Here is a 26880-nt window from a genome sequence, read left to right as displayed (position 1 = left end):
GTCAGGACAGTCATGAGTGAAAGTCTCTTACATTAATAACACCTGCTCCTCAGTACAAAAATGATAGAGACTGTCTGTAATTTAGATGAACTGCAACCTGATAATGTTAGAATCATACAGAGATATGAATAATCGGGGCATGTTCTATATCATATCCTGAATATGGTTAAAACCAGGATAAGAGGCTATATAACAGGGACTAGTGATCATGCAACTGACATGTGATTTCGATGGCTGGTTGATGCTGCTAGACTCAGCAGCTGATGGGCTCCCCCCTCCACATACGTTTCTCACAGTCACTTAATAGGCCTTGATTATTTTAAGAGTGACCAGACAGGCCGCACCTGACATCCACCTTGAAAGACTAATAAAACTACGTCCGGCCTCCGCCTCGCCTCTTGCTGTTTGCCATGCGTGCAGCTCTCTGAAGACCTATCTTCACACCACGGTGACAGTGTCTATGTAAGCCCATATAGAAGATCACGTAGCTATGATTATGAAAACAATACCCAATTACCCACTCCCACAGTCTACAGTGAGTACGCCTGGGCCGTGTAAGGCAGCTTTGCTTTCAAATACTTGGTTGGAGTCACTGAACTTGGTACTCTGACAGAATATCCTAAAAAAGGCTGTGGATCTGGCGGATTGACTTAAACGGGAGCATCCCTTGAATCTCATTTGGATCTGCACCTGCTTTGAGCGGCGGTGATGGAGAGGGAGGCGGTGTCGCACGGGGGCGACTGAGCAGGTGGTGCGCCGGGAGGAGCGCCGCCGCCGCCGCCGCCGCCTCTAGACTTCACAGCTGCTTGTTGTCATGGAGGAGCAAAGATGGCGGTCCTGGCCTATAGCCTGGGCAAACGCGAAATAAATCAACATTTTACCATTAAAAATGCCAAACTAATATCGGTAGTAGTCGTTATTTTACTCCTCGTGTTTCACACAGCTTCGCGGTATTATGGAGGTAAGTGGTCTCCCGTTTTTTGAACTCACTATTGATGCAGCCAGAGGAACACTTGACACAGGCTATTGCTAACGTTAGCCAGCGAGCTACTCTATACTTCTCTCTGCGGCTCGGTCCAGTGCTGTTAGCCAATGTTGCTTTTAAAACGTGACACATACAGGCTGTAAGCTATGCAATCCTCCGACAGATGATTGCACAGACTAAACTCACTATCGGCAGCAGCATGAACTTGAGTCGGCTTTGCACTACTGGCTAGCTGAATCAAGCTAACATTGCATTTAGCTGTGTTTACATGCTCCTGTCAGCACACGCTTGATTACTGCTGGGGAAGCCGCTTGCAGGGTGATGCAACTGCCAATTGACATAACAAGGTTTTTAGTATTAGGAGGCCAGTGCCATTTGCATCTACAGTACTAGCCAGTCCGTTAACTTCCCAAATAAAAGCTAAAATATCCACCAAGCTTGCCATAAATGCTGTGTTGTGCCGCTGACAACTAACGTTAACAAAATGTAGCTCTAGTGGTTTTCAACAAGCGTAGCCGCCTGCTTTCTGTCTCTGATCTGTCCCAAGTTTGCATTGGCTTGTCGGGCGAAGATAAGTTAACCACAAACGCGAAATGGACTGCACCCTCATATTCAGGTGTAAAGGGTTGGATTATTTTTTGCAAGTCCCACACCCCAAAGACCAACAGTGACGGCGATGGCACAAAGCCCAGAGCTGGACTATAAAGAGATTTTAGCATGGCATACATCCACGTCGCAGCTGGGTTGCATAGAGTTGTCTTCCCTTCATGAAAAGGGATAGGAACCAGAGACCTCACTGACTGCCGACCCTTCATGTTCGCCTGTTTCCATGGATTGATTCAGTTGTAGATGGCTCTATTCATCTTGCACACAAATGAATAGCTGGAGAGATTTATGGTTGAACTAAATTGCTGATGACTTCATTTTCTACTATGGCCCCTAGCAGAGCCCTGTATTGTATCCTAGTCCTTTTGACGGCACTGAATGAAAAGCCAGGGTACTATTGAGAAAGCGAGTTTCAGTCATAATTACAGAAAAACTGTGGCTAAACTGGGTGAAAGCAAGATCAGTGTTTTTGTTTGGTCTTACTGGTAGGTTCTCTGTGTCTTGCCTCCAGGTGGAGACTCATGTGAATGGCTGCTGTCCAGAGGACGTTACTTGGGGGAGAACGTATGGCAGCCTTATGGCTGTATGATGCACAAATACAAAAGCATGTGAGTCCCATTAACTATATATACATCACGTTTGAGACAAAGATTCAAATGTGTAGCAATGATGGGTTAGGTGTGTCTGTTTTTCCAAGTTATAGCATGCAGTGCCCAGAACATGAATGATCTGCAGTTGTTAGGATGCACAGTTTTCAGATTCCCCACCATCACTTTTGTCTTACAGTGAAGCCAAAACCTGCCTTACTGAAAAGCGGGTGGCCTTTGTTGGTGATTCACGAATCAGGCAGCTATTTTACTCCTTCATCAAAATTATTGACCCTGAGCGAAGAGAAGATGGAAACAAGGTAATTATGAGAAACAGAACCATGTGAAGCCAGGGTTTTTGTCAGGAAATTTTTCAGCAGATTTGTGGGACGAAAAGTGGTGAAGGTTCACAGCACATGAATCTATGGATCTACATATCTAAAGCACAACTTGGTGCAAAAAATGACAAAGTTCAGACACTGTCAGACACTCCTCCATTTACTCTCTGCTCATGTACTGAGCATTCTGTAAACTAACGGGATCTGATCAAAGTGAGTGGACCCAGGATGATAAAAATAAATCTTTCTACTTTTTAATTTACTATATCCCATAATATATTGCCAGCAACTGTATTCTGGATAATCCATTAAAGATTCCAACTAAAAATATGTTTGGATGAGCAGAGAGAGAGAGATGTAGAGCTGTCTGCATCAATCACAACAGCCTTGGAAGCGGGGCTGCTTGTGTCTTCTGTAAGGAAACATTAGTCCTTGTACACTTCCCCAGTTGATTACAACTGATTGAGGGTTTTGCTTCAAACATTTTCTATCTGGGAAAAAACTTAAAACAATCCTCTTTCTCCTTGGCTTCGCAACACTCTTCTCTGATTATGGACCAGAATGACAACCTACAAAACGTAGGCCGGACTAATCACTCACTGCCATTTACAAAGCTGAATCTGAAATAATTCTACCACTTGTGATCAGTTTGCTGCTACTTGCTATTGTTAAGCCTGACACTAAACCTCAACCTGTGGCCTTAATGTGAGAAATACCCCCACTGATCTCTTTTTGCACTATATGTCCCTCTAGATTTGATTTCATTGAAGTGTTGAAATATCTTGAGGTCACCAGACTTCCTGAAATAGGTGGCATGCAGAAAATGTACTGCAACAATTATTTAATAGTAAATGGTTTGCACAAAAGTGAAAACAAAATGCAGGACGGGAATGCACGGCAGTCATGCAGCAGTCGTAACCACTTTGGTCTGATCTCGAGCTGGGAAAAAGAGGAACATTATCTGCCTAACAGACTTTCTCTCTGTCTGTCCCAATTTAATGTCTGAAGCACGAGGACATTTCCTTTGAAGAAGAGAGTTCCTCTTTGAATGTGGTGAGCTATTTCTGGATGTGATTTTTTTTTTTTTTTTTTTTTTTTTTTATCTCCTGTTCTCAGTCTGTAAAAACATACTCTGATAAAAGTTAAAGCATCTACGTTCTATTTGTGTTTAGGACTTCCTGTGGTATCCCGAGGCAAATAATTCAATGAAGGAACGCTTGATATCATGGACACATGTGAGTGTAGATGCTATGTTGTGTTATTAACAAGTGGGGAGCATTTTTAATCAAAGAAGTTTCATAGACCTGAAATTGTCACGGTGGTTTGGACATGGATTTGCTTTTCTAACTGCAGCTTCTCTCGTGTTGCAGGAAGCTTCACCAACGCCGGATGTTGTCATCCTTGGAGCTGCCACAGTAAGCTGTATAAATAAGTGCTTAGCAATGCTTGCACATTTCATGATAGACCAAAACAAGCGCTAGGCTGAGTTATGTCAATCTTATTTTCATCTACTTACTACAGTGGTCCATCAAGTTGCACAGTGGCAGCAGCAAGACCCTGCAGCAGTACAAAGTCAACCTGACGGCCATTGCTGTGCATCTAGAGAAGTTGGCTGATCAGGGAGAGGTCTACTGGGTGCTGCAAGGTAAGCTCTGCTTCTAGTGGAAGACCCAAGATGGGTGCTTTTTATGATGGGTCGTCTCAGTCAGGCTTGTAAAGTGCCTCTTCCCTTCACTTTGGTGATGAATCTGTCATGTGATTACTCTACTGCCTTCATGTCAAATGGGATTAACATTAAAACAACTTGATGGTTCAAAGCACTGATTCTGAAGTGTTCACACATTCTAAGTCACTTCATATGATCACTTCGCATTTTAGGTGCTATACTATCATCACTAAATCCCGGTTTCCCGACTAGTGTTTTTGACTAATTTCACACATGCGATTGCAGAATTTTGCAAATATCAACTTCCCACATACGCACCTTCTCAACCTACATTTTTTCACACTGCACACAACACCATCACACCTCCGTCCCTCAGACCCCGTAAATGAGGAGGTTTTGAGTGAGAACAGGAAGATGATCACCAACCAACAGCTGGAGCTGTACAATGAAGCAGCTGCAGACGTGCTCAACAGCAGCAAGCGTAATGGCAGGTCCCGGGTCAAGCTGTTGGCCGCGTCTCGTCAGGCGGCACTGGAGACTATCACCCAGTCAGATGACGGCTTGCACCTGCCTGAGAGCACCAGGAATGTGGTAGGCAGGAATTTCTGTCATTTTAATGTTGTTTATTGCCAGTTATATTGTTCTATTCAATATGGAAGCAAGGCTATTTTATTTTTCAACTTTAAACATTACTCACGTCCTCTTCACCATCCTGTTTAATTCTCCTGTCAGGGGGCCATGGTTCTCATGAACTCTGTGTGCAACAAGCTACTGAGGCCCATAGACGGCTCCTGCTGCCAAACGTTACCACCACCCAACTTCCTCCAGAAACTGTCAGCTTGCTTCTTCCTTGGTTCAGCCCTGGTCTTTCTGGTCCTCCACATCCTTGGCAACAACCGCCACCGCCGACCTGTACCCCCTGACATGGAGAGCCTAGAGGAGAAGAAGCCAACAACTGCAGCTGTCCCCTTGGGTCCAAAGGCGCCCTTCCAGGCTCTCTGCAGAATGGGCATCATCATGGGCTATTTTTACCTTTGTGACAGAGCAGATGTGTTCATGAAAGAGCAGAAGTTCTACACACACTCCACGTTCTTCATCCCTCTCATCTATATATTTGTCTTGGGAGTGTTTTACAGTGAGAACAGCAAGGAGGTAAGACAGAAAGTGCTGTACAGTATTTTTAACTTGAGGGCTTTTTTAAACATTCAAATACAACTTGGTGTTAAAAAGATTAGTTTTTCTGAAATTCTATATTTTTGTCTGCCTCAAGCATGACTTCTTGTGTGAATATAGTTTGAACTTATGGTGAAAGGTGAGCTTAGACCAGTTTTGTTGATTGTTGGATGAGTAGTCTAAATTTTCCATATGTTCTGACTGAGATTATTATAAAGTCTAATTTATCTATAAACTCAGACTTCAACAAACCTTAGTTTTTACATGTACTTTTTTGACTACATGCAAAAACATAAAGGCCTCCTTGAGTTTTTTTAGTAAGTAAGAAACCTAGTGAAATTCCCTGAAAATTAGATTAATCTTGCTGTCTGTAGTTATGTAATAAGTTTATTTAAAGTGTGTGAATTCCTATCTGGTGCACAATCTTGTCTTCCGCACAGACCAAATTACTGAACCGTGAGCAAACAGATGAGTGGAAAGGCTGGATGCAGCTTGTGATCCTCATCTATCACATATCTGGTGCCAGTGCTGTGAGTTCTAAATATGTCTTCTTCACATGCATTTTGTAGTAACCTGCTTTGAGGAGATGTACACCAATCAGCCACAACATAAAAACCAGTTACCGGTTTTAATGTTTTGGCTGAATGCTGTAAGGTATACATACAGTACAACATGTACAGTTAGGTCCATAAGTATTTGGACAGAGAAACAATTTTCACAGTTTTCCCTCTGTACACCACCACAATGGATTCGAAACAAAGACATCAAGATGTGATTGACGTGTAAACTTTCAACTTTAATTTCGATGGGTTTGACAAAAATGGGTAGCTCTCACAGTATGTTTTGGGTCATTATCCATCTGTACTGTGAAGCACTGTCCTATCAGTTCTGCAGCATTTGGCTAAATCTGAGCAGATAGCATAGCCCTGTACACTTCAGAGATCATCCTGCTACTTCCATCTGCAGTCACATCATCAATAAACACCAGTGACCCAGTTCCACTGAGTCATACATGCCCATGCCATAACACTGCCTCCACCATGTTTGACAGATGATGTGGTTTGCTTTGGATCATGAGCCGTTCCTTTCCTTCTCCATACTCTTCTCTTCCCATAGTTCTGGTGCAAGTTAATTTTGGTCTTATCTGTCCAAAGAATCTTGTTCCAGAACTGGGCAGGCTTTTTTAGATGTTTTCTGTTTTCTGTATAATCTGGCTTTTCTGTTCTTGAGTTTTACCAGGATTTTTCCACTTTTTGGTAAATGCTCTGTATTCACATTCATGAAGGCGTCTCTTGATTGAAGACTTTGACAATGATACACCTACCTCCTCGAGAGTGTTTGTGACCTAGATAGATGTTGTGAAGGGTTTTCTTTCACCAAGGAAAGAATTCTGCAATCATCCACTGTTGCTGAGCTCCCCAGTGCATTCCTTCTTTTTAAGAATCGACCTAACTATTCATTTGTTAACTATTCAAACTCCTAAAGTTTCTGCGATCTGTCTGATAGGTTTGTTTTGTTTTTTCAGCCTAATGATGGCCTCCTTCATTTGCATCGACACCTCTTTGGACATCATATTGAGAGTTCTCATTAACAGTTACCAAATGTAAATTCAACACTTGGAATCAACTCCAAACCTTTTTATCTGCTTAATTTGTAAAGAAAAAACTGATCAAATGTCAATTGTCCAATTACTTTTGAGCCTCTGAAAATGAGGGACTATGTTTTAAAATGGCTGTATTTCCCAAATGATTAATGCAGTATTTTTGTTAAAAACCTCTTGGATTAAAGGTGAAAGCCTACACTTCAATCACATTTTGTGTCGCTATCCAAATACTTTTGGAGCTAACGGTATACATGTGTCTGTTTGTGTGTTTGTGTGTGTGTGTGTGTGTGTGTGTGTGTGTGTCTCTATATATATATATATAATATATATAAATATATATATAGAATATTTATTTGATATAAAGGTATAAATATTTTTGTATCTTACAGTTCATTCCAGTGTACATGCATGTGCGGGTGCTGGTGGCAGCATACCTTTTTCAAACTGGCTACGGACACTTTTCCTTTTTCTGGCTCAAAGGAGACTTTGGACTGTATAGAGTGTGCCAGGTGAGGGTAGTCAGTTATACTTAAACCAGGATCTTGCAATGACTTATCATATTTTTTTATACTCTGGCATGAAATTCCATCATATTATTGATAATGAAACAAATACAGGTTTTTGGTTTGGACTTACCAGGTGTGTCAGTGTGACACTGTCATTGATTGATTTATTTAGGTTTGTGTTTTCATGTTCATTCCACACCAGGTTCTTTTCCGTCTAAACTTCCTGGTCTTGGTGCTGTGTGTGGTAATGGACAGACCCTATCAGTTCTATTACTTTGTCCCATTGGTCACCTTCTGGTTTGTCGTCATCTACGCTACGCTGGCCACGTGGCCTCAGATCCTTCAGAAGAAGGCCAACAGTAGGTGTCAGAGAATTGATGCAAGTTTGAGAAACTGTTACCTTATTTGTTTTCACTGACTTGTATTATAGTCTTGGACTATGAAAATCAATAAACGCATTTAATTCTACACAATAAATGTGATACTTGTCACAAATGTCAGCAGTAGGGTTGCATTTAGAAAAACAATTTCACTAATGGCTGTCTTGTTCCCTGTACAGGTAGTGGCATATGGCACCTTGGGGTCCTGGCAAAGTTACTGGGCCTTTTGCTGTTCATTTGTTTCTTTGCCTTTTCACAGGTAAGTGAATTTAAAATATTTTAATCTTATCAGTAATGACTGTTCATTTTAGTTCTGAGATTGTAAAACCTAAATTATATTAAACATTTTGCATTTATGTCACTAACAATTTCATTTGAAATGTGTAAATGGTTACAGCACAGTTTTAAAGAAATACAGTATTATTGTATTTGAAAGAATATTACATTTGGTCACATTTGGTTGTTTTTTTTTTTTTTTTTTTTCGTAGCCTAAATAAAGAAAAATGTATGAATATGCATTAAAATTCTGAATGGGTAGTCAGTGTAGTGTAGAAACAAATTGTCAGTCCCTACTTTTAGAACCTCTTAACTATGCTGATATGTTTTTTCCCTCAAATTTATGGTTTGGTCCTTGTTTGAAACCCCATGTAATATTCATGTTTTGGCTTGGTGAATCCAGGGTTTCTTTGAGAGTATCTTCTCCATGTGGCCCATCTCCAAGCTCTTTGAGCTGAACGGAAGCATCCACGAGTGGTGGTTCAGATGGAAGCTGGACCGATTTGTAAGTCAAATGTGTTTCGCTTCAGATGCACCCACGTTTAGTAGCCTCTGCATTAACAGGTTCTGTGAAATGTAATATGTGGCAGAGTACATCAGAAGCTTTTTCAAGTAGGACGTAATTTTCCAAACTTTGTGTAAAAAAAAAAAAAAAAAAAGTTTAATGTGGGGATGTTCTTTTGCAGGCGGTGATACACGGCATGTTATTTGCCTTCATCTATCTGGTGCTGCAGAGGGGCCAGGTGCTGTCAGAGGGCAAAGGAGAAGCTCTCTTCTCTGCCAAGATTACCAACCTGCTCCTCTTCTTCTCTGTTGTCTCCTTCATAGTAAGACTCTTCATCTTTGTGTAGTTAATGAACAACATGCTTCCATGCAACAGCAGTTTAGGAGAGAATGGTTACACAGTGAGGGGCGGGTACTTACATAAATGCCACACCTGATAGCTCCCTTGACAACCACAATTGTCTGCTCTTTATGCCCTCAAGTTAAGTTCTTACTCAAGAGTTTGCAAATCTATTGAGACAGACATGCAGAATGTAACACAAACTCAGTATAGTGACAATCTATTGATCTTAAATGGATAATGCCTATCAGGTGTCTTATGTGTAGCACTGAGGAAGCTCCCTGTTCTTTGTTGACTCCACCAAAGCAGTTGGGGATTACAGTTACAACAGTCAATCAAACTAAGTCAACCACTTCCCTTTCTTCGATCAGCTGAAGATTAAAACCTGTTATCAAACTTTTCCCTTTTCCCCAATACTCTAGACTTACTCCATATGGGCCAGCAGCTGCAAAACCAAAACAGAGTGCAACGAGATGCATCCTTACATTTCTGTGGTCCAGGTACAATAATTATCTTTATCCATTACCTTTCTTTTCCCTCTTTTCCTTTTGTTCCCTGTCTGTATTTAATGTTATCAGACCATGTGGCCTTTTACAGCAATTTCAAGTGTCAGCCTGGGATACCGTTGATCCTAATACTTTTGCTTTTGTTAATGAGTATTGTTTTACAGTTGTAATTCCTTTGGATTTGTCTTGAGACGTCATTATCCTAATCGCATGAAAGGATATGTGTGTAATAACAAGGGAGTTCCCTTCTTTAAAGGCTACAGATAGTACCGGTATTATCTAGAGACATTTCCCACTGGGAAACTGTTTGAAGTAGCGCAGTAGATAAGGTCACTGAAGATATAGTTGGGCTTTCTTCCGCCGAACTGAGATTGGAGATTGTTTGCCCCTCATTTTACTTAGAGACTGTGTAATACACTAACTTCAGTGTGAACATCTCCTTGGCTTCAGCCCACAACTTTAAATTATAAGAAGCTCATAATACACCCAGTGTTACTTTATACTTTGACTCATAGAAATGTCTTTGTTCTCTTTTTTTCCACAGATTTTGGCCTTCATTCTCATCAGGAACATTCCTGGCTATGCCCGCTCTATATATAGCTCATTCTTTGCATGGTTTGGAAAGATCTCCTTGGAGGTAAGATGGACGTGGCAGTAGAGTTACAGTAAGGGAATAAAAATATATTTATAGAGCTCTTTATTAAATCCGCAAATGCAAAGTGCATTGCAAAGGGTACCATAAAATAAAGAGAGATGCAGAATCAGTAAAACCTAAGATGAGGTAACATTAATAAAATGTGAAAGCAGCCCTAATAAAATACTAGGAATAAAAATATACAAGTATATAAGTACAAAAAATGATCATATAATGATCACAAAGCAACTGACAATCCTTAACAGCTCTGTATGCGTTCTGTAGCTCCCTGCAGGCAACCAACTTAAAAGATAACTAGCATAAATGACATTACTTGCTACTAAACATGCTTTGTTTGTCTCCCCCAGCTGTTCATTTGCCAGTACCACATCTGGCTGGCAGCAGACACCAAGGGAATTTTAGTCCTGGTTCCAGGAAACCCTTCACTCAACATCATGGTCAGCACCTTCATCTTTGTTTGTGTGGCTCATGAGATTTCCCTCATCACCAATGACCTGGCCCAGGTGGTCATCCCCAAAGACAGCATGTCCCTGCTGAAGAGAGTGGGGGCCGTAGGGCTCTGCAGTCTGGTCGTACTGCTGCTAGCCAGGGGCAGCCAGCCCACACCCGGCGCCTGATAGACACCCCTAATGGGGGGGCGCGGCAGACTCACTAAGCCCCTGCTGAGATCGAGGCGATGTACAGATTCAAGCCAGCGGCAGGCCCGGGGTTTGAGGCTACTGGTGGCCACAGGAGACAACCTCAGTAGAGCTGAGTGACAACAAGGAACCCATGGGAGCTCACCGCTGGCCATGTTTGAGCAAGATTCTGTACTTTTTGACTGCTGTGAAAGTCGCACACTGAAGAAAAATGCCCAGAAAAGGGGGAATTGCTCCTTTAAGGGCAAAGTGCAAATTTCACAAGAGAAAAATAAAACAAAACAAAACAAAAACACTCGACACGTTTACATTATCTGGATTCGACAGAGAAGCAGAAGAGAAATTTGGAGATGTGGAGTTGTATTTAAAGCGAAAAGAGGTCCATTCATTTCAAGACCTCGTGATTCCTGTGTGAATTTTTGCAGCGCTGCTCCAAACACACAAATAATGTTCTTTTGTCACACACAGTACTTCCTGTCATTACTTCAATCTAGAAGGGATCACTAGGCACACACTCCGTCCACATGTCAATAGCAGTTTTAGGTATTTTCACTCAGGTGGATCCATAACCCACATATTCAGATATCTACTCTTTTACCACAAAATGTTCAATTGTGCTGCATTTTAATATCAGCATTACTTTGTACAGTGTCTCTGGTGATTTTAAAATAGTGTTAGATATCTAAATATGCAAAATATGGACCAACAACTGGTTTGGGTGATCAAAAAACTTTCAAGACTAAAACAAAAAATTGGAGTGCAATTGTTAAAATGTTGGAATATCCCTCGACATGTTTTTGCTAATGTTCTTGTGAGTAATTTTAAAAATGTTTGCCTTGTGCTGAAAGGTACTGTGGTCACCTGCTGTAGCTCTGAAATTCTATGTGATATGTACAGTATTTAATGATTTAAATGAAGCTTATATTTTATACTATTTTTTTTTTTTTTTTTTGGCTTTGTTTTATTCTGTACTTTGCGCCCATGACTGCTGTTTGTGACGGAAGTATTACATAGATCATTTCGTACCCATCCCAGCATTTCATAGATGATTACCTGCCTCAGAGTCACACTGCGGAGGTTGAGCCTTTACAGTATACCGCCTGACTGTCCTCTTAGCAGCTCACTTCATAGTCTGTGTATATTTGTATGATAGAGTGAGAGATTTATTTTATACAGCAATGCTTTAGCAGTGTTCTTAGTCCTTTATCCTTTCATTGTCATTGAAAACACTCCTCGTAGCTCTGTTGGAAAAAGCTGGGTTGCACATATTATTGTACAATAGGGCTAACAGCTAAGTAGCCATCCTCCCTCTGCTGTCACAGCCAGTGAACTTTCTGGTCAGTGAGTGGGTGAGTGAGTGATGTCTTCGACTGAATGCCTTTGATCATACACCTTTACTCAGTGGCTTATATGTATAGCACATCTCTAGATATACTTTGTCACATCTGTGATGTAGCCTGGGATCACAATCTTCCATTGTTACGCACTTTGCATCAGGGCCACATCAACATTTAAAGACAACTACTTGCTAATGCACTGACTGAGCTGAGAAGACATATTACTGTTGCTTAAAGGAAAATATTGTACTTTCTGACAGTTGACAAATGGGCAATGTCTCTGCCTGTTTGTCCTCAGACATTTAAGAGAGATTAGCACTTTTACTTAAAGGACTGCATTTTTATTTTCATCTCTGAGGTGAAATACAATGTTTAACATGGTACCAGTGCAGATACTTTATTTACATTCGCACATTCTTATTGGGTAAATCAAATGTTTCGTGAAGATCATTTGGCAAATAAGAAATAGTATTGTAAGATCCAAACTGTATGGCATATGAATTTCGAGTTACATATTTCATCTACCATGGGGTAGAAAAAGATTGCAGTGTCAGTTGTTTTCTACATGTTTTTGTAATGTCATCATGTTCCCTTTTAATGAAAAACATGGGTCCACAAAGGATGACCCCTTAATTTAAAGTGCAACAATTTGTCTTCAGCTTTCTCCTGTCATTTATCTGATTATGTAGAGTTCAGGTTGTGTTCTCAAACTGAGTAAGTAAATTTGTAATTTATATAACCAGTCATCACCTCTTTGTATAAATAAGGATGGCATTTCCATGCTGCAATTTCCTTTTTTGTGTAAAGTTTACTGGTCCGTTTACTTTCTCGTCTCTAACTGATCAGTAGCGATAAATTTGGTAAATGTTTCAGGCCTTAATAGATCTCTTTGGTCATGTAAAACCAACAACTATTTATACCCCCTGTGCAGGACCTCTTTGAAATATGTTACATGTACATTCTTTTTGGTGATGTCTTCAAAAATGTGAACTGTATCCATATTATTTATAAATGCCTTTATTCTGTTGTACATTGTTAATAATACCTTCATAAAATGTGCTGTTTAGGCTGCTTTTTTTTTTTTTTGGAAAAAAAAAAAAAAACACCTTCCATGTCATCCAGGCATCACCAGTGTCTCCTTAATTATTGGGGCAAAGGTACATGAAGTTTAAACAAACTATTTTGAAATTTTTTTTATCGCCATCATGTTACACATTACAAATATAGTTAATAAAACATGACAACTGAAGAATTTCTATGTAAAACTCCCTTTTCCTCTAAGAGGTCCATTGTGCAAAGCAAGTAGAAATACAAACATCATAGTTTTAACATTTACACATATATTCCAAAATATTCTAATGTATCTTTATAATCAGCTAAGCTGTTGTTTCTCTTTCACACTGTCACTCTTCAAGGTGTAAGTGCATATGGACGATAAAACTTTGTAAAGACACTTTTGAGGCATGCAGATTGGCTCAAACGGAAAAAAAACAAATATATAGCTATGGAAACAAAGGTAGCTCCGACACAGGTGTTTTGTGGTCACAAATTAAGGGCTTCGGCCACCTTTCTCTCCTCAGGAATACCATTTACCTAAAAAAAATACAAAGAAATATATAAAACTTTGTCGCCAAGAACATTGAAGTTTTGATGTGCGGTTAGTACTCTTTAGCAGAGGAGATGAGCTGAAAAAGGCTCATGAACAAAAATAACTCACTAATTAGCATTAATTATCTGTACATTAACCAATAAACAGACTGCAGTACCTACCTCCAGCCTTCGAAATGTCGACATGACATAATTATCTCCTTTGTTAGCAGTGAACAGAGAGCAGCAAGTTAGTGCATCATGCAGCTCACCACCATGCACACAAGAGGGCGCTCACACACCAACATCAGAATTAGTGTCTTTCTTGCAGGGATTGACACACACTGCTAAGTAAGTAAAGCCATCATGCCTGATTTCTTGTGTTGCCATAGCAAAATGATTAGCTCTCAATAATCTGTTAAAGTGAGTTTAAGGACAGACCGACGCTGTGAGCAACACCGCAAAGTGACTGTGGCCTATGGCTTCATATTGTTAATGTCGGTATAGAGTAAATATATTCAAGGTAGTAAACTGTAACAATCCAGTCTAAATCGTTTTACAGTGAAGCTAATGTGCTTAAACCCGTAGGGAGACATGCTTTACTGCACTTGACATCCTGATCAACATTAGGCAGGGAAAAATATATATATATATTTATAACACCATGAAGCAGGAGCTCTTACGAAATAATGGATGTTAAGCAAAGTGCAGACTTTATGCCATTAGCTGCTGTGTTTGTTTGTTTTTTCCACCAAAATTTCAAAGTGGATTATTTGAATGTTGTTCTGACATCTACTCAATTATCTCAGCCATGTGGCAGCATCTTTAATTGCTTGGGTTTTTTTTAGAAACTAAATTAAATAGTCACATGCAGATACAAAGCATACTCTTAGACTAGAATACAAAAGCTGGAGGTAGCACTAACCTGATGGCCGTTGCTGTGGTATCGTAATCTGATTTTGCAGGTTTCTGAAATCATAAACAATGATATTACGTTGAACGGACATTCACATACAAGAGTCTTTAGTATCATGTGAAAGTGTGTTGTACTTGTTTCGGTATCAAGCCCATTAGTAAAAATCATGAGACAGCTTGAACCTCTTAAGCTGTAGCTGTATTTCCAAAGGCCTGACTTGCTTGCTGCAGCTTTAGCTATAAACATGGCATGGTTACAGAGTGTTGAAAACAACCATTAATGATAGTGGTATTGTTTCGACTTATAGTTCCCCATTATGATGCCTATATGCCATACATCTGTGTGCCTGCATGACCATGAGCGTATGTTTGCACTTCATGTCCACACAAATGAGCATGGACGTTACCGCATGTGTATTTCCCTCCACCAAATCGCTTAACTCACGTCTGCGTCTGCATGAGGGGCATGCTGGTGGTCTCATAGTTGTCGGGATGGATGGGCGCCACCACCTCACCGCTGACTGGGTTGAAGACGGGCAGGGTGGAGAGCGGCCAGGAGATCTCACGGTTCTTAGACATGCTCCGCAGCTCCTTGGTGGACTTCTGGATCGAGCTGTGGTGAACCAGCTGGATGCTGGAGAGGGGACAGGCAATGAAGTTAACATGAGCTTGTGATGTTGTCACGTCAGGTGTTGATTTCTCTCATCTGATGTGCAATGCTTCATCTACTGAAAGATATTTAAAATATTTGAATATGCCGGCAATTTGTATCTGCCATGGAGAGATCTGCACTCAATTCATGCATGCACAACAGAAACCATCCTCCCTCACCTATCGCTGTGTCTGACTTAGGGTGCAAGATAAAGTATGTTCTCAATCTTCGAGATTTGACACAACTAAAAGCGATCGCTTCTAACAGCTCCCTTCATCTGGCCGTTAGATTTTTGAGCAGCCCATTGGATGAGTGGTTGTCAACACACAGATGAGCATATGAATGGTTATGAGAAAGCCGCCAGTGACAACATAGATGACAAAACTGCAAACCAAAGAGAGAGGGGGGAGGGGACAGAAACAGGCCCAAAATAAGGAAAAACACAGGAGAGGTAAAACACTTACTCTGGTGTTTGCATGTTTCTTTTTCCCCTAGAAACAAAACAAAATGGATGAATTAAATACTAATATTAATCGTTAAAGAGACATCTACACACAAGTGAATGGATCATTGGGTAAAAACAGTGTGGAAATGCAGATGGGGTGTGGAACATTGAGTGAATGAGGGGGCACGTCTCTCCCAGCCTGTAAATGATGGAGAATGATGAAAGGATTTATTATGGATGAATGATTATCGATGTCATGGCTTTGCTTCAAAACAACAAGATGTGCATGACAACGTTAACAAAAACTCATGACAGAAATTTATGGGTAACTTAATATATGTGGACTTTGCAACTGAATGGTTATGAAAAGCTGCAATTCCAATCCAGATTTTTGCTATATGCCCTGCACTACCCTTTCTGTCTCTCATTTAATAATTTAATAACACTCTCACGGTTTTCCTCAAATTTTTGTTGGGGTGTTTGGAGCATTATTAAAAATATAAGACCAAGCACACTTACACCCCTTCCCGTCGGCAGCACATAGTGTAGCCGAGGATGAAGAAGAGGACTAGCGCCACAGCGGAGGGAACAGCGAGTGTGATAAGGAAGTCGGAAAAGTAGTCCCGGCTCTTCAGAGACTCAGAGGGGGGGTTATATTCCCCAAATTCAGGCAGGATCCCTGTGCCTGGGTCAGGACGGGTAATGTATACCGGAACTACTTTGTTGATGTCAACCTAAAGATAGAAGTAAGGGTAAGAGTTAATTCAGCATTTGTGAATGAAGCAGCAAGTTGTGTAAAGCTGTGTAACAAATGTAATTGTAGTTTTTCAATCCAGGCCAATCTGTACAAGAGAATCCTCACCAGAGAAATCTTACACCAGTCGATGTGAAACTGAGCTCTGAACTTCTTGTCACAGCTGATGACAGGCTCCATCTCTTGGCTGCAGCGCAGCTGGTTATGTGGGCTTTCCACCTCCCGCAGGCAGGAGGAGAAGGGAACATCAGCACCAACCATCACGTACACTCTGGGGAGAGGAGGCGACAGTGAAATGTAAAGCATGAGAGAGGAAGAAAGAAGGAGAAGAGAAGAGAAGAGTGAGCCTCACTTTACATGTTTATGCGGAGTCTTGTAATAGTCAGAGCATTTTTCTTCCACTTCCAAAACGCCAGCATGAATCTTTGATGCACAAATTATGGCAGTTCATGTGGGCTATTCCCCGCTGAACGAAACCAACTGACAGTGTCTGTCAGTCCTGACAGCCAAGGGTACTCATCTAATTCACAGCGAACTAAGGATCCCCAAGGCCCCAATTAAATAAAATGTCAACATGGTGTGAGTGGGCTGAAAATTTGAGAAAAACAATGGAGTCAGAGCGCGCTCTGCTGGACAAACTAATTTCTAAATTACCCCAAGCATCTCTTTCTGTATTATGTTCTGTAAAAAAAGTTTTTATATTGCAGCATAACGGAGAGCACGCATGCAGATACTGATCTGTGACAGGCCAATATCAGCTGATGAAATCAGCCAACTGATACTTCAGTCGTGCTCTACTGAAAATATATGCAATTTGTTTGATTGAAAGAGATGAAGAGGTCGTTGATGGAGAGAATCTTTAAGTGTTAAACCTCATGCTTTTTGTATAAATCACCACACTTAATTTAGTTTTGAAAATACAAGCAAATGGGGAAGCAAGTAGAGCTAAGCCTTATCTTTGCGAAGGAAAAAAAACCTTGTAACTAAATCATCTTTCCCCCAGGTATGAAAAGCACTCCAAGTATTTACAACTGTAAAAATTCCAACCGGGTCCATTTCAACCTCCAAAATCCTCACCCTTCTTTGAGGTTATTGATGGGCAGGGGCACACGGCCGCCACGGTCCAGTGCCGAGGTGATGTTGATGGCGTTGAGGCGCTCAGGCTGCCATACGTTCTTCACCGCTCCTAGGAAGTCCCCCAGCACCTCACTGGCTAGCATCTCCTCCACATTCATGTTTTTGATGTAAAACTCCGCCTGGTAGGGCAGAGGGAACTCTGTGCATAGGGATGAAGAAGAGAGACTTAGATAAAAGGTTGAGAACAGTGAAAAGCAGTAAGATGAGGCGGGAAAGAAGACAGGAGGGGAGGTTAGAAGGTAGACCAGTAGAATCCATAAACCTGAGTGAATTCTCGGTGTCCTGCTGACTATGTCATGATTATTACTTTATCCCTGCTGGATAGTTGACACTGATTTCACCAGTCTATCCAGCAGACGCTATTGTGTCTGCTCCACTCGGTTACGACCCGGCCTCTCTCCGGGGACAGATGGCAGATGACATCACAGCACAGGTAGGGTGATGTCACGTTAGCGCTGCGAACATCTGCCGTGCGTTCACCTGACTCGGTTCGTATTGTACTGCATGTACCGTGACTGGTCCACAGACCAGATGCGCAGATGTGAGGTGCAGTCACAAAGATGAACAGGAACAGCTGCGTCCCACAGATACCGCACACCGTAGCGATTTAAAACCATATCGTTTCAATACAGTGACCCCGTTGTTCACAGAAGCCACAACATATCATACTCATTTATGACTGCTGACCTGAAGTGATACTTCATGAAAGATCTGTGTCAGACTGTATATTAATTGAGACACATCTTTTACTTTATCTAAAGACTAACAATACATGATTTTGAGTGTTACCAAAATAATATCACCACAAGTTTCATTTCATAGCTTCTCGCGCTCTTGAACCTACTACATGAGCTTCATTGGCAAATGGAGTTTGCTAAGTTGTCATGGAATTGCAAATGTTCAAATTGCTAAACTCTAACTGCTTATGAAGATCGTGTCATTTGATCAAAAGCTCCAGGACGGCTACATAATGCACCTTGTGGTGAGATTACTTTGTCAAATGCTGTTTACAAGGTCAAGAACTGACTTCTGAGCCCAATAATTTACACTGATCTAACAAATAAGCACAACAATAAGACATATTTAAGTAAAATACAAACATTGTTATAATTTGGCGAATGACATACCATGTGTATGAAAAAGATACTGATACACACAATACATACAATGGACACATGGTCATGGTAAGATCACTATAATATCTTGTTTTTCTGTGGTTATGATTGATTAGTACTGGCTGACAAAAGTAATCAATGGCTGTATTTTCCCTTCAGGGAAGTCAATTACTCCGTTCAAGTACTGAATTTGCCCTCAGGATTTAATCAGGGAAGTTGCACAGTCTGATCTCTGCTCTAAGCTCTCATACTGGCGCCGCTTACCTTCTGTGGCCATGATGTTTATGACCAAGTTATGCCGTGCCGTCTCGAAAGTGCGTCTGTTATAGGCAGTAATCTGCAACACACAGGGGTGAAAGTTTAAGCCCAGATCAGTGCAGCTTATATGGCAGCAGCCCTCTGGACAAGGCTGAGCTAGATAGACTACGCAGGCTCTGTACCCAAATGAGACACCGTATAGAGGCACATGTGCACTGCTGGGAACTTTAAGCCTTTTGGGAAAAGAATTTCTACAGTAGCTTATGAGGGACAAAGAAAGCATATAAAAACATAATGGAATTAAAGCGTAACTTTGTACCATGCTACCACTGCATACACACTAATCAGCTGATCTCAGTGAAATAAATTCTAATGTGTAACTACTCTATTACAATGATGTGTGCCTTGGCTAAGACTACAAAGTTCCTTGATATTGTTTTCCATTTAAATGAATGAACATGATGTATTCTTTTAATTTAATGCCTTCATTTTGTTCAGCACTTTAGCACATAAAGAATCATTCCTTTTCCTTCCTTGACACAATAAGCAGTAGCACAAATTACTTCATCTCCGCTCTTTCCACTTTGAAAGTGGTCCAGCCACCCACCTCTATGACAGTGGGCTTGCCAACATGCTCTGCAGTGGGGGACCCATAGAGCACTCCGTCGCTGTGCGGTGTCCTCTGGATGTAACGCAGCCAGCCTGGCCTGTCAGGGTAGCCCATCAGGTTGGTGTTGAAAGTGATTGGGTCATTGCTGGCATCACCTGCAGGCAGAGCGGTTTAATTAGGGGCACCCAAATGTTCTCTTATGTGGGCCAGAACCAATTCAGTAATGTATAGTTAGACCCATTCGCTTAATTGTGGAAGTTTTGCCAACAGCAGCTAAGCATTTTCTTCTTGTGAAATACGATGAATTAACATTGATTTACTATGGTATCTATACTTTAAGTGAGTGAAAATGTTTGACACAAAAAAACTTTTCTTTAATAATCACTATAACAACATGCTTCCAAATGGGGCTATAATGCTGTTGTACCTGATTTGGGGTAGGGAGGAAACTCTCCTTTGAAGTACTCTCTTTCCAGAACATGGACAAAAAGCACTCCTGCAGATGGGTAGACGTTACGGTCTGCGTGAGACCTCGACAAGATGGTGACCACTGAAATACAGATTTCAAACAGAGAAAAATTAGCTCCTAAGAGAGAAAACTATTCCTATTCAGTGTGTGTGTATGTGTTTCATCATTAATGACCTGCCAGCAGCACTAATTAAGAAAGAACAGAAGGTGAGGTAAAAACAAATAAAGCAAACGTTTGGGTCACTGGTACTAGCTAAACTACTTCGCACTTTGAGAATCAACCATGCTGACAATGATAGATTTGCTTTTCCTGCTCGTCCGCTGCATCCTTATGAAGGTTAAAACATGAGCTTCGCACACAGTTGCAGTCCAGAAACAGCCAAGCATGAGGGTAAAACCTCAAATTATTAGCTGACGGAAACACTAAAATTTTGTATATAGAATGACGAGCTGTTACACCACTGAATTTCAGTGGCAAGTAGCTGAGGTACTGTGAGTAAGAGCAACTGTAATGAGCGTCACTCAGACTGTACTGACTTGTTTTTAAGCTTTGCTCCCACTCTGTCTCTATTATGCTCTCTTGTATAGGCCCCCCTCCATTTCAAATACAAACATTGAGTCTTTATTTATGAAGGGCATCGCTAGGAAAATTGCAACCTCTTGACAAAAGTACCTTCTTTTTGCATCTTTCTCTTACACTAATTCGCCCTACCTTGCTCACTTGTCTTCTTTCAAGGTCTCACCATTTTTGCGCAACAACCCCCCCCCCCCCTCAGTGGGTGGGCACTCAATTTTTAATCACTATGGGAGACTGAGTGTACAAGGAAGAAGAGGAGGGAGGGACGGAGGCAAGAGAGCAAGGGAAAACTGGAGATCTGTGCTATGAAGTGCAAGAAAGGGAGAGAAAGAGAGTTTGAACTGTTCTCGCCTGTAGACATAAAGCTCCAGACGCATTAAGCAGCTAGAGGAGGGTTTTAGGAAAGCTGCGAGCTTGTATGTGCCTTCCCTCCCCTTATTTACGCCATTTTTTTAAAAATCTCCTTCATCCTCTCATCAACATCAAACCAACATTTTCTACATTACTATGATCAGTATCACAAAATTAAGTGGATCTCTACATGTGTGTCTCCTTGAAACGAAGCTGATTTCAATGACAGTCTCTGCTTAAGACACTAATCGAGCAGGATTTAGATTTTAATCAAGGTCCATGAAAGAGGAAGTCAGTATGTGAACTTTAGTTGTTAAGCGTTATCAATTACCAGGGTGCACAAAGAAGATTAGTTGACACTGTAAGATCCAGATTATTAAAGGAAGTCCGCATCTACAAGGCCAAATTGCCTAACATCAGTCTAAGGGCACTGATGAGCTGTTGACAGAGAAAATTTATAAAAACGGTCCCATATGCATATTAAACTGGGCTACATCTGTGGCCACAAACAGAGACACTGAACTGGCCATATGTCCAGTGTCCCAGAGGGCTTCATCCCAGCTAGATACAATCAATTGCATTTAGCAGCCACTAAATCTGGTGATACTTACAGAAACCTGAGGTTACATCTACTACATCACTTTCCAAAGCGAGATTGAGGGAACCACCTGAGCATGACTAAGCCACGCGATACCTCTTCTTGCTTCTACTACCGCATCCATGACATTAGGATCTAGGTTATTCAGACACCAAGAATAAAACCTCATTCAGTTTCAGCGCACCGGTGGCGCCCTCACTGATGACTTTGGTCGATCCTTAAATCCCGCTCTGAATGCACACTCTCGGATTCTATTACCCAACCCGTTGGGTCTCATCAATTCTTCAGCAAACAAAGGAGCACAGCTGCACAGTCCCTGTCGAGGTTGAGTACCATCTATTCTGTTCTACTCAGAGATGAACTGGATGTGGTGTAAACATTTTTGACACTTCCAAAGATGTGACAGGCGGGACGTACAAGCGAGCCCAGATGGCCTTGTCTTCCCTAAAGGTCTGAGGAATAAGAAACGACCTGTGGGATTTGAAATGTGTTTTAGCTTAGCTTTGATTCAACAACAAACATTTCAGCCTAACCCACACTCCTGCACGCCTTATGTTAGCCAGTCTAGCCTACAGTTTCCTACCGGACTGTGTGTAACCCTCACCTTTGATCGCAGCCACTTCCATTTAGAGAGCAGCCAGCGTAAGTAAAGATCACTGACTAAGCTATACTGAGGCTCTGCTAATAGCATCAGATCTGCTTATTTGTGGCAAGCTGACTTTGTGCCAGGCCTTCTCGAGATGATGAGCTGCAGGGCTCTTCCTGTACATAATACATCACCAATTAAAGGTTAATACTAAACTGTCCAATACAGACTAACCTGTCGGCTCCAGCTGCGGGACAAATATAGACACACGCAATTGTTATGCACAGAAAAAGGTACACTTTCGCGATAGTTGTGCTCACATACGCACTGGAATTTAAGTATTATCTATAAATTACACATAATAATACACACGCCATTTTTGAAACTGACACACGTCCATAAATACCACACGAAATGACTAAGAGGCCCTGGGGGTGGCGGTGGAAATGGCTAACCACACGTTATGCTCTTCTGAGCTGACCTTGAGCTAGCTGAAGTCTCGGGAGGGATGTTTTAGTTAAAAATGCCATTGGCAACATTGAGAGAATAAATCACCCTTGTGTCTCTAATGGCTCTAGCTAACTGAGGCCTCTAGCTAGCTGAGGCAGAATCAAGTGGGAGGGATGTACTTTAGATCTGCTGAATCAGCTTTGTATATGCATGTTGTCCAGGTCAGGAGGAACGCATGTGCTTCTTTGGTGTCTGATGGGGAAGCACAGACAACAAGGATTGCTACTGTTTGGACCCAGGCTTTGGTATTCTGCCTGTGTTCAGTTTGAGCCCCCTTGTTCTAAGCGCAGACCTGGAAGTGAAAGTAGTTGGTGGCAGAACAAGCAGAAGGCAATGACTAAGGGCAAGAGTGGCCACGGAATAGCCAGTTCAACCTTCTAGCGGCCTATAAAGGTAAGAAAATTACTAATTTGTCGATAGTTGAGAAATTCTGTGTCATCCACCGTTCTGAATCTGTGCCATACAGTAACAGTATCGTATGTTTAACAGGGAAAAAACAGACTTTTGTCACACAGTTAATGATTAAGGATAACTTCTAATTCTAGAAAGGACAAAGTTTAGACAAAATTTAAATTCAGTAAACTACTGTTACAACCAAAGTAATTGGGCCAAGTGTGTGAGAACGCAGACAATTGCGAACAACAATGCCAGTATTAATGGGGAACCAGTTGAGCGTGTCACTGTGTTATGACAGGGGGGAAGGGACAGCGGGTCAACACATGAAGTGCACCACTGCACACACCCACTCACCATCTCTGTACAAGGCTGTTCTCTGCTTCAAGCCCATGGATCGCTCCATGTGGACATTTCCCTCGTGTAAAGTGCTGTGTTTCACATCATAGGCACGTGCAATGTAAACTATTGGATCAATGAATAAAAGCATGAATGGAACAAATGTGTCTCTCAAGGGCATTCTGAACTATACATGAGGCTGCCGGTTTTTTTGGTACACCTAGCTAAAACTAATGCAGTCTAGTTACAGCTCTGACATACATCCTATCGTCATGAAGTTTAAAAGGAATAAAACAGAGGGCAAAAACTAACTAAAATGAAATAAAACTGAATAAACAGAAGAATGAAAAAATTAAAATGCAGTGGGATATGAATAAACAGCCCCAAATTTGACCTAATAATAGGCAGTGGCACACATCAAGGTTTTAATCCTCAATTTCAAAAAACCCAAGTTCTCTGGAAGTAGGTTTCAGATGGGGAGAGGGAGAAATCTGTTCCAGATGGCCCGAGAGGTAGGAATAGTTCATTCCACAGCAGCAGATCATGCGTGGATTTTGACCCTGAAGTGATGTGTCTCACGTTCTTGGTTTTAGTTAAGATTTTAGCATAATAAGCTCCTGTTGTCTGACGGAGTATTTTTTATAGTGACCTATAAAGGCATCATCTCAATAGTCGAGCCTCCTAGGGATAAAAGTAAACGTACACAGATTAGTCGATTAATCGATTGACATGAAATAAATCAATAACTATACTGATAATCAATCAATTGTTTTAGTCATTTTTTCAAGCAGAAATGCCAAACATTTCCTGATTCAAGTTCTCTTTCGTGAGGATTTTCTCCTTTTCTTTGTCATATATGTTAGTTATCTACATATCTCTGGGTTTTGGACTAGTGGTCAGGTAAAACCAGACCTCTATCTCCCTTGGCTCTGGGAAATTCTAATGGCCATTTATCACAATTTTTCTGACATTTTAAAGACTGAACGAATAACTGTTTAATCCAGCAAATATGCAGCAGATTAACTGATACTGAAAGTAACTGACATGAGCCCTTTAATGCTTGCTATATGTTTGAGTAAGCAGTAGGCTGATTTTGTAATTGTCTCTGTGTGGATGTCAAAATTTAGGTCTCTGTTCAAATAACTAGACCAAAATTTCAGGCTTGGGCTACGGTCTGTAGCCTAAGGGATCCACGGACAACTAACGTTAAAAACTTCATGATGGTAGAATTTATTGCAGGACTATTGTATTAGACTGCAATAGTTTTAGATGCCTAATAAAGCTGAAAAACTGAGTGTCTATTTAGCCTCCAAACAATGTGTGTAGTGGTGATAAGGAGCTGTAACAAATAGGATGCTGTCAATGTGCCCGCTTCACAAAATGTAACACTATATTATTATTATCTCATCTATTCCCCACATGTACTTAATGATGAACTGAGCTGCTAAACTGCTTAATATGGCATTCACAACACTGCCGGTCTATATGTATGTACACAGGCCGGCGCCAGGGGAAAGGGGCTGTTTTCCCAAAGGAAATTAAAGCTGCTTGAACGACTGACAAGGACTAGCAAGACATCAGAAAACGTTAACGTTACATTCCTCGCTGGAGAGGTAAGGTACTGTATAAAACATAGGTAATTTTAGGTTGAATGCTCGGGCACTCCACCCGTATAACGGTATAGCTGTCTATTGTTAGCCATTTTTCCATGTCTCCTCCTCAGCCGCTTGGAAAAAATGAGCAGAGCAGCTAAACAGCGGCAGGCTAACTAGCTAGCGTACTAGCACGGACAACGCATCAAAAGCAAACGGGTGAAAAAGTCCTGATATTTCCGCTATTGATCGATACGTACCCGTACCAAGCCACACCGCGACAGCCGCAGCGGACACGGTGCTCATCATCCTCGTAAATCTTACATGCAAGTGGATGTTTTATCTAATCGCCACTGGTTTTCATAGCCATAATAATGAGCATCTTGCAGCATTCCTTCCTCCGCCTCCTTCCTTTACTGGAAACGGCAAGACTTCCCATTGGCCGAACATCTGGATGGAAAAAAAAAAGATGGTCGTCTCTCAAAACGGGGGCCACAACATGATGTGAATCACAATTACGGGAGCCACGCCTTTAGCAGACGATTCGGTGGGATGTTGTTAAGAGTTCGACGAGGATTTTAATGCCGCTTGCCCGCATATCAAACTCAAGGAGTGTCTGTCTGCTTTTCTCTGAGACCTGCCTGTGTCCTTATCATCTAAGGACAACGTGCAGATGTGACTTCACACGTAGTCGCCCACCAAGTCCACTTCAGAATAAGTTGCCTTTTTGCTCGATGAATGTTTTAATGACGTGTTTATGTGGCCCTCCTAGAAAGAAAGACAAGACGCACCCACTCACACCCAAGCACATACACAAAACACGCACCGTCACCCCACCAGGGCTTGACCTCCTGAGCCCAGCTGTGAGAGGGCACAGACGTGTTTGAGGAGTCTGCGCCAATCTGTCCGGGCCCCCTGCAGAGACAGTGGTAGCAGACAGATGGTCATGTTTTGGCCCCCTGGCACCCAGTCAGGCCTGCTAAAGGGCAGCGGGACTCTTGATCCCCCCCCCCCTCTGATGTCAGCCACCTCTAAGAGAGCACCTTTGATCCTCCAGAAAAGCATCCCGATTTAGGCTAACATGCTGACAGCTCACCGCACTGCATGGCTCTTGTTTGATGAATTCATGTTTGACACTGGATTCATATCTTCCTCTTTGATGATAAACACGATGCCATCCATCGCCTGTGCTCTGCAGTGCATGGCTGTTCTCTTCTCTCACCCTCCCTTTTATCCCTTTAAGATTATTTTTAGGTTGCTTAGCAACATCTTCACATAGTTAGTGTTTGGAATGGGTATGAATGCATCACAACATTCGCTATAGATCCATGCATGCACCAGGATGCATAGTAATGACGGTTGGGAACGGCAATTCGGACAATGGCAAAAATTTGTCTGATTTGATACTGATTTGGATTTTTTTTTTTTCAGCCCAATTCTGTTTCAGCATAGTCTACACTGAGTCTCAGTTTACTCTGTAATTATCCGTAATTTGCTTGTTTTTAGTAGTGAACTGAGATGATCAATGCTCACTCTCCTATCCCCTATTTTTTCTGCAGACACTCTGGGGTTTGAGGGCTGTGTCTAAATGTATGTAAGGGACAAACTATAGCTTCTGTAGTACAGCAGGTACAGTGTACCTTGTGGAAAAAGAGGTACATATAGTATTTCACTTACTCTAAACTGAAGATACTTGTGTCAGTGCACCTGTGGTCTGGTACTGAAAAATTAGAGTGGCTAGAAGTAAAAATTGTAAAAAAAAACCCCAGCCGACTGCAGAGAGCAAGTATGCAAACCACCTCTGCTTTAAGTGGGTCCAGCGTGGACTGAAATGACAACATAATAAGGTAAATGGTATATTTTGTGACGGCACACGTTTGTGAATAAGATTT

The 26880-nt window shown here is 41.5% G+C and overlaps 3 protein-coding genes across 9 annotated transcripts in view; 2 read left to right on the top strand and 1 right to left on the bottom strand.

Annotated features, from left to right (window-relative positions):
* The first annotated feature begins 335 nt into the window (after positions 1 to 335).
* On the top strand, positions 336 to 13187 carry casd1 (CAS1 domain containing 1). 3 transcript variants are annotated; one of them, XM_040121263.1, is made up of 18 exons: positions 336 to 462; positions 2103 to 2199; positions 2378 to 2498; positions 3525 to 3569; positions 3689 to 3751; positions 3887 to 3931; positions 4038 to 4161; positions 4559 to 4773; positions 4915 to 5334; positions 5796 to 5885; positions 7348 to 7467; positions 7667 to 7823; positions 8024 to 8103; positions 8524 to 8625; positions 8807 to 8947; positions 9387 to 9464; positions 10015 to 10107; positions 10473 to 13187. In XM_040121263.1, the coding sequence occupies exons 2-18, from the start codon at positions 2177 to 2179 to the stop codon at positions 10740 to 10742; spliced, it is 2187 nt and encodes a 728-aa protein (XP_039977197.1). In that variant the 5' UTR covers positions 336 to 462; positions 2103 to 2176; the 3' UTR covers positions 10743 to 13187. The 3 variants fall into 3 exon arrangements, with proteins under 3 accessions (XP_039977197.1, XP_039977195.1, XP_039977196.1); XM_040121261.1 differs by having other exon boundaries at positions 336 to 961; XM_040121262.1 differs by lacking the exon at positions 3525 to 3569 and having other exon boundaries at positions 336 to 961.
* On the bottom strand, positions 12426 to 25486 carry sgce (sarcoglycan, epsilon). 3 transcript variants are annotated; one of them, XM_040121264.1, is made up of 12 exons: positions 25249 to 25486; positions 23415 to 23522; positions 20001 to 20123; positions 19571 to 19728; positions 18970 to 19042; positions 17531 to 17729; positions 16562 to 16724; positions 16219 to 16433; positions 15719 to 15745; positions 15048 to 15236; positions 14613 to 14656; positions 12426 to 13693 (listed from the first exon to the last, which is right to left on the bottom strand). In XM_040121264.1, the coding sequence occupies exons 1-12, from the start codon at positions 25295 to 25297 to the stop codon at positions 13677 to 13679; spliced, it is 1365 nt and encodes a 454-aa protein (XP_039977198.1). In that variant the 5' UTR covers positions 25298 to 25486; the 3' UTR covers positions 12426 to 13676. The 3 variants fall into 3 exon arrangements, with proteins under 3 accessions (XP_039977198.1, XP_039977199.1, XP_039977200.1); XM_040121265.1 differs by lacking the exon at positions 15719 to 15745; XM_040121266.1 differs by lacking the exon at positions 23415 to 23522.
* ppp1r9a (protein phosphatase 1, regulatory subunit 9A) overlaps positions 23006 to 26880 on the top strand; it is a 50699-nt gene continuing 46824 nt past the window's right edge. For 2 of the 3 annotated variants that reach the window (XM_040121259.1, XM_040121254.1), the window contains exon 1: positions 24950 to 25009. The gene's annotated coding sequence lies outside the window, so the exon portion shown is untranslated. Of the gene's footprint in view, positions 23058 to 24895; positions 25015 to 26880 lie in introns of those variants that run through there. The other variant, XM_040121255.1, reaches the window with a different exon arrangement.

Source organism: Xiphias gladius, chromosome 24 (assembly GCF_016859285.1).
Source record: "Xiphias gladius isolate SHS-SW01 ecotype Sanya breed wild chromosome 24, ASM1685928v1, whole genome shotgun sequence".
NCBI lineage: Eukaryota > Metazoa > Chordata > Actinopteri > Istiophoriformes > Xiphiidae > Xiphias > Xiphias gladius.
Note: the sequence above shows the minus strand (reverse complement) of the source record. Positions and strands in the feature narration are given on the sequence as shown.

Excerpts from the sequence above, each read along its gene's own strand:
- casd1 (XM_040121261.1), top strand. The coding sequence starts at position 829 with ATGGCGGTCCTGGCCTATAGCCTGGGCAAACGCGAAATAAATCAACAT. Across the intron at positions 3,752-3,886 it reads GCTTGATATCATGGACACAT|GAAGCTTCACCAACGCCGGA; the intron begins GTGAGTGTAGAT and ends CTCGTGTTGCAG. Across the intron at positions 3,932-4,037 it reads TCATCCTTGGAGCTGCCACA|TGGTCCATCAAGTTGCACAG; the intron begins GTAAGCTGTATA and ends TACTTACTACAG.
- sgce (XM_040121264.1), bottom strand. The coding sequence starts at position 25,297 with ATGATGAGCACCGTGTCCGCTGCGGCTGTCGCGGTGTGGCTTGGTACG. Across the intron at positions 17,730-18,969 it reads AAACATCATGGCCACAGAAG|AGTTCCCTCTGCCCTACCAG; the intron begins GTAAGCGGCGCC and ends CCCTATGCACAG. Across the intron at positions 15,237-15,718 it reads AGAAACATGCAAACACCAGA|CATCCAGCTGGTTCACCACA; the intron begins GTAAGTGTTTTA and ends TCCCCTCTCCAG.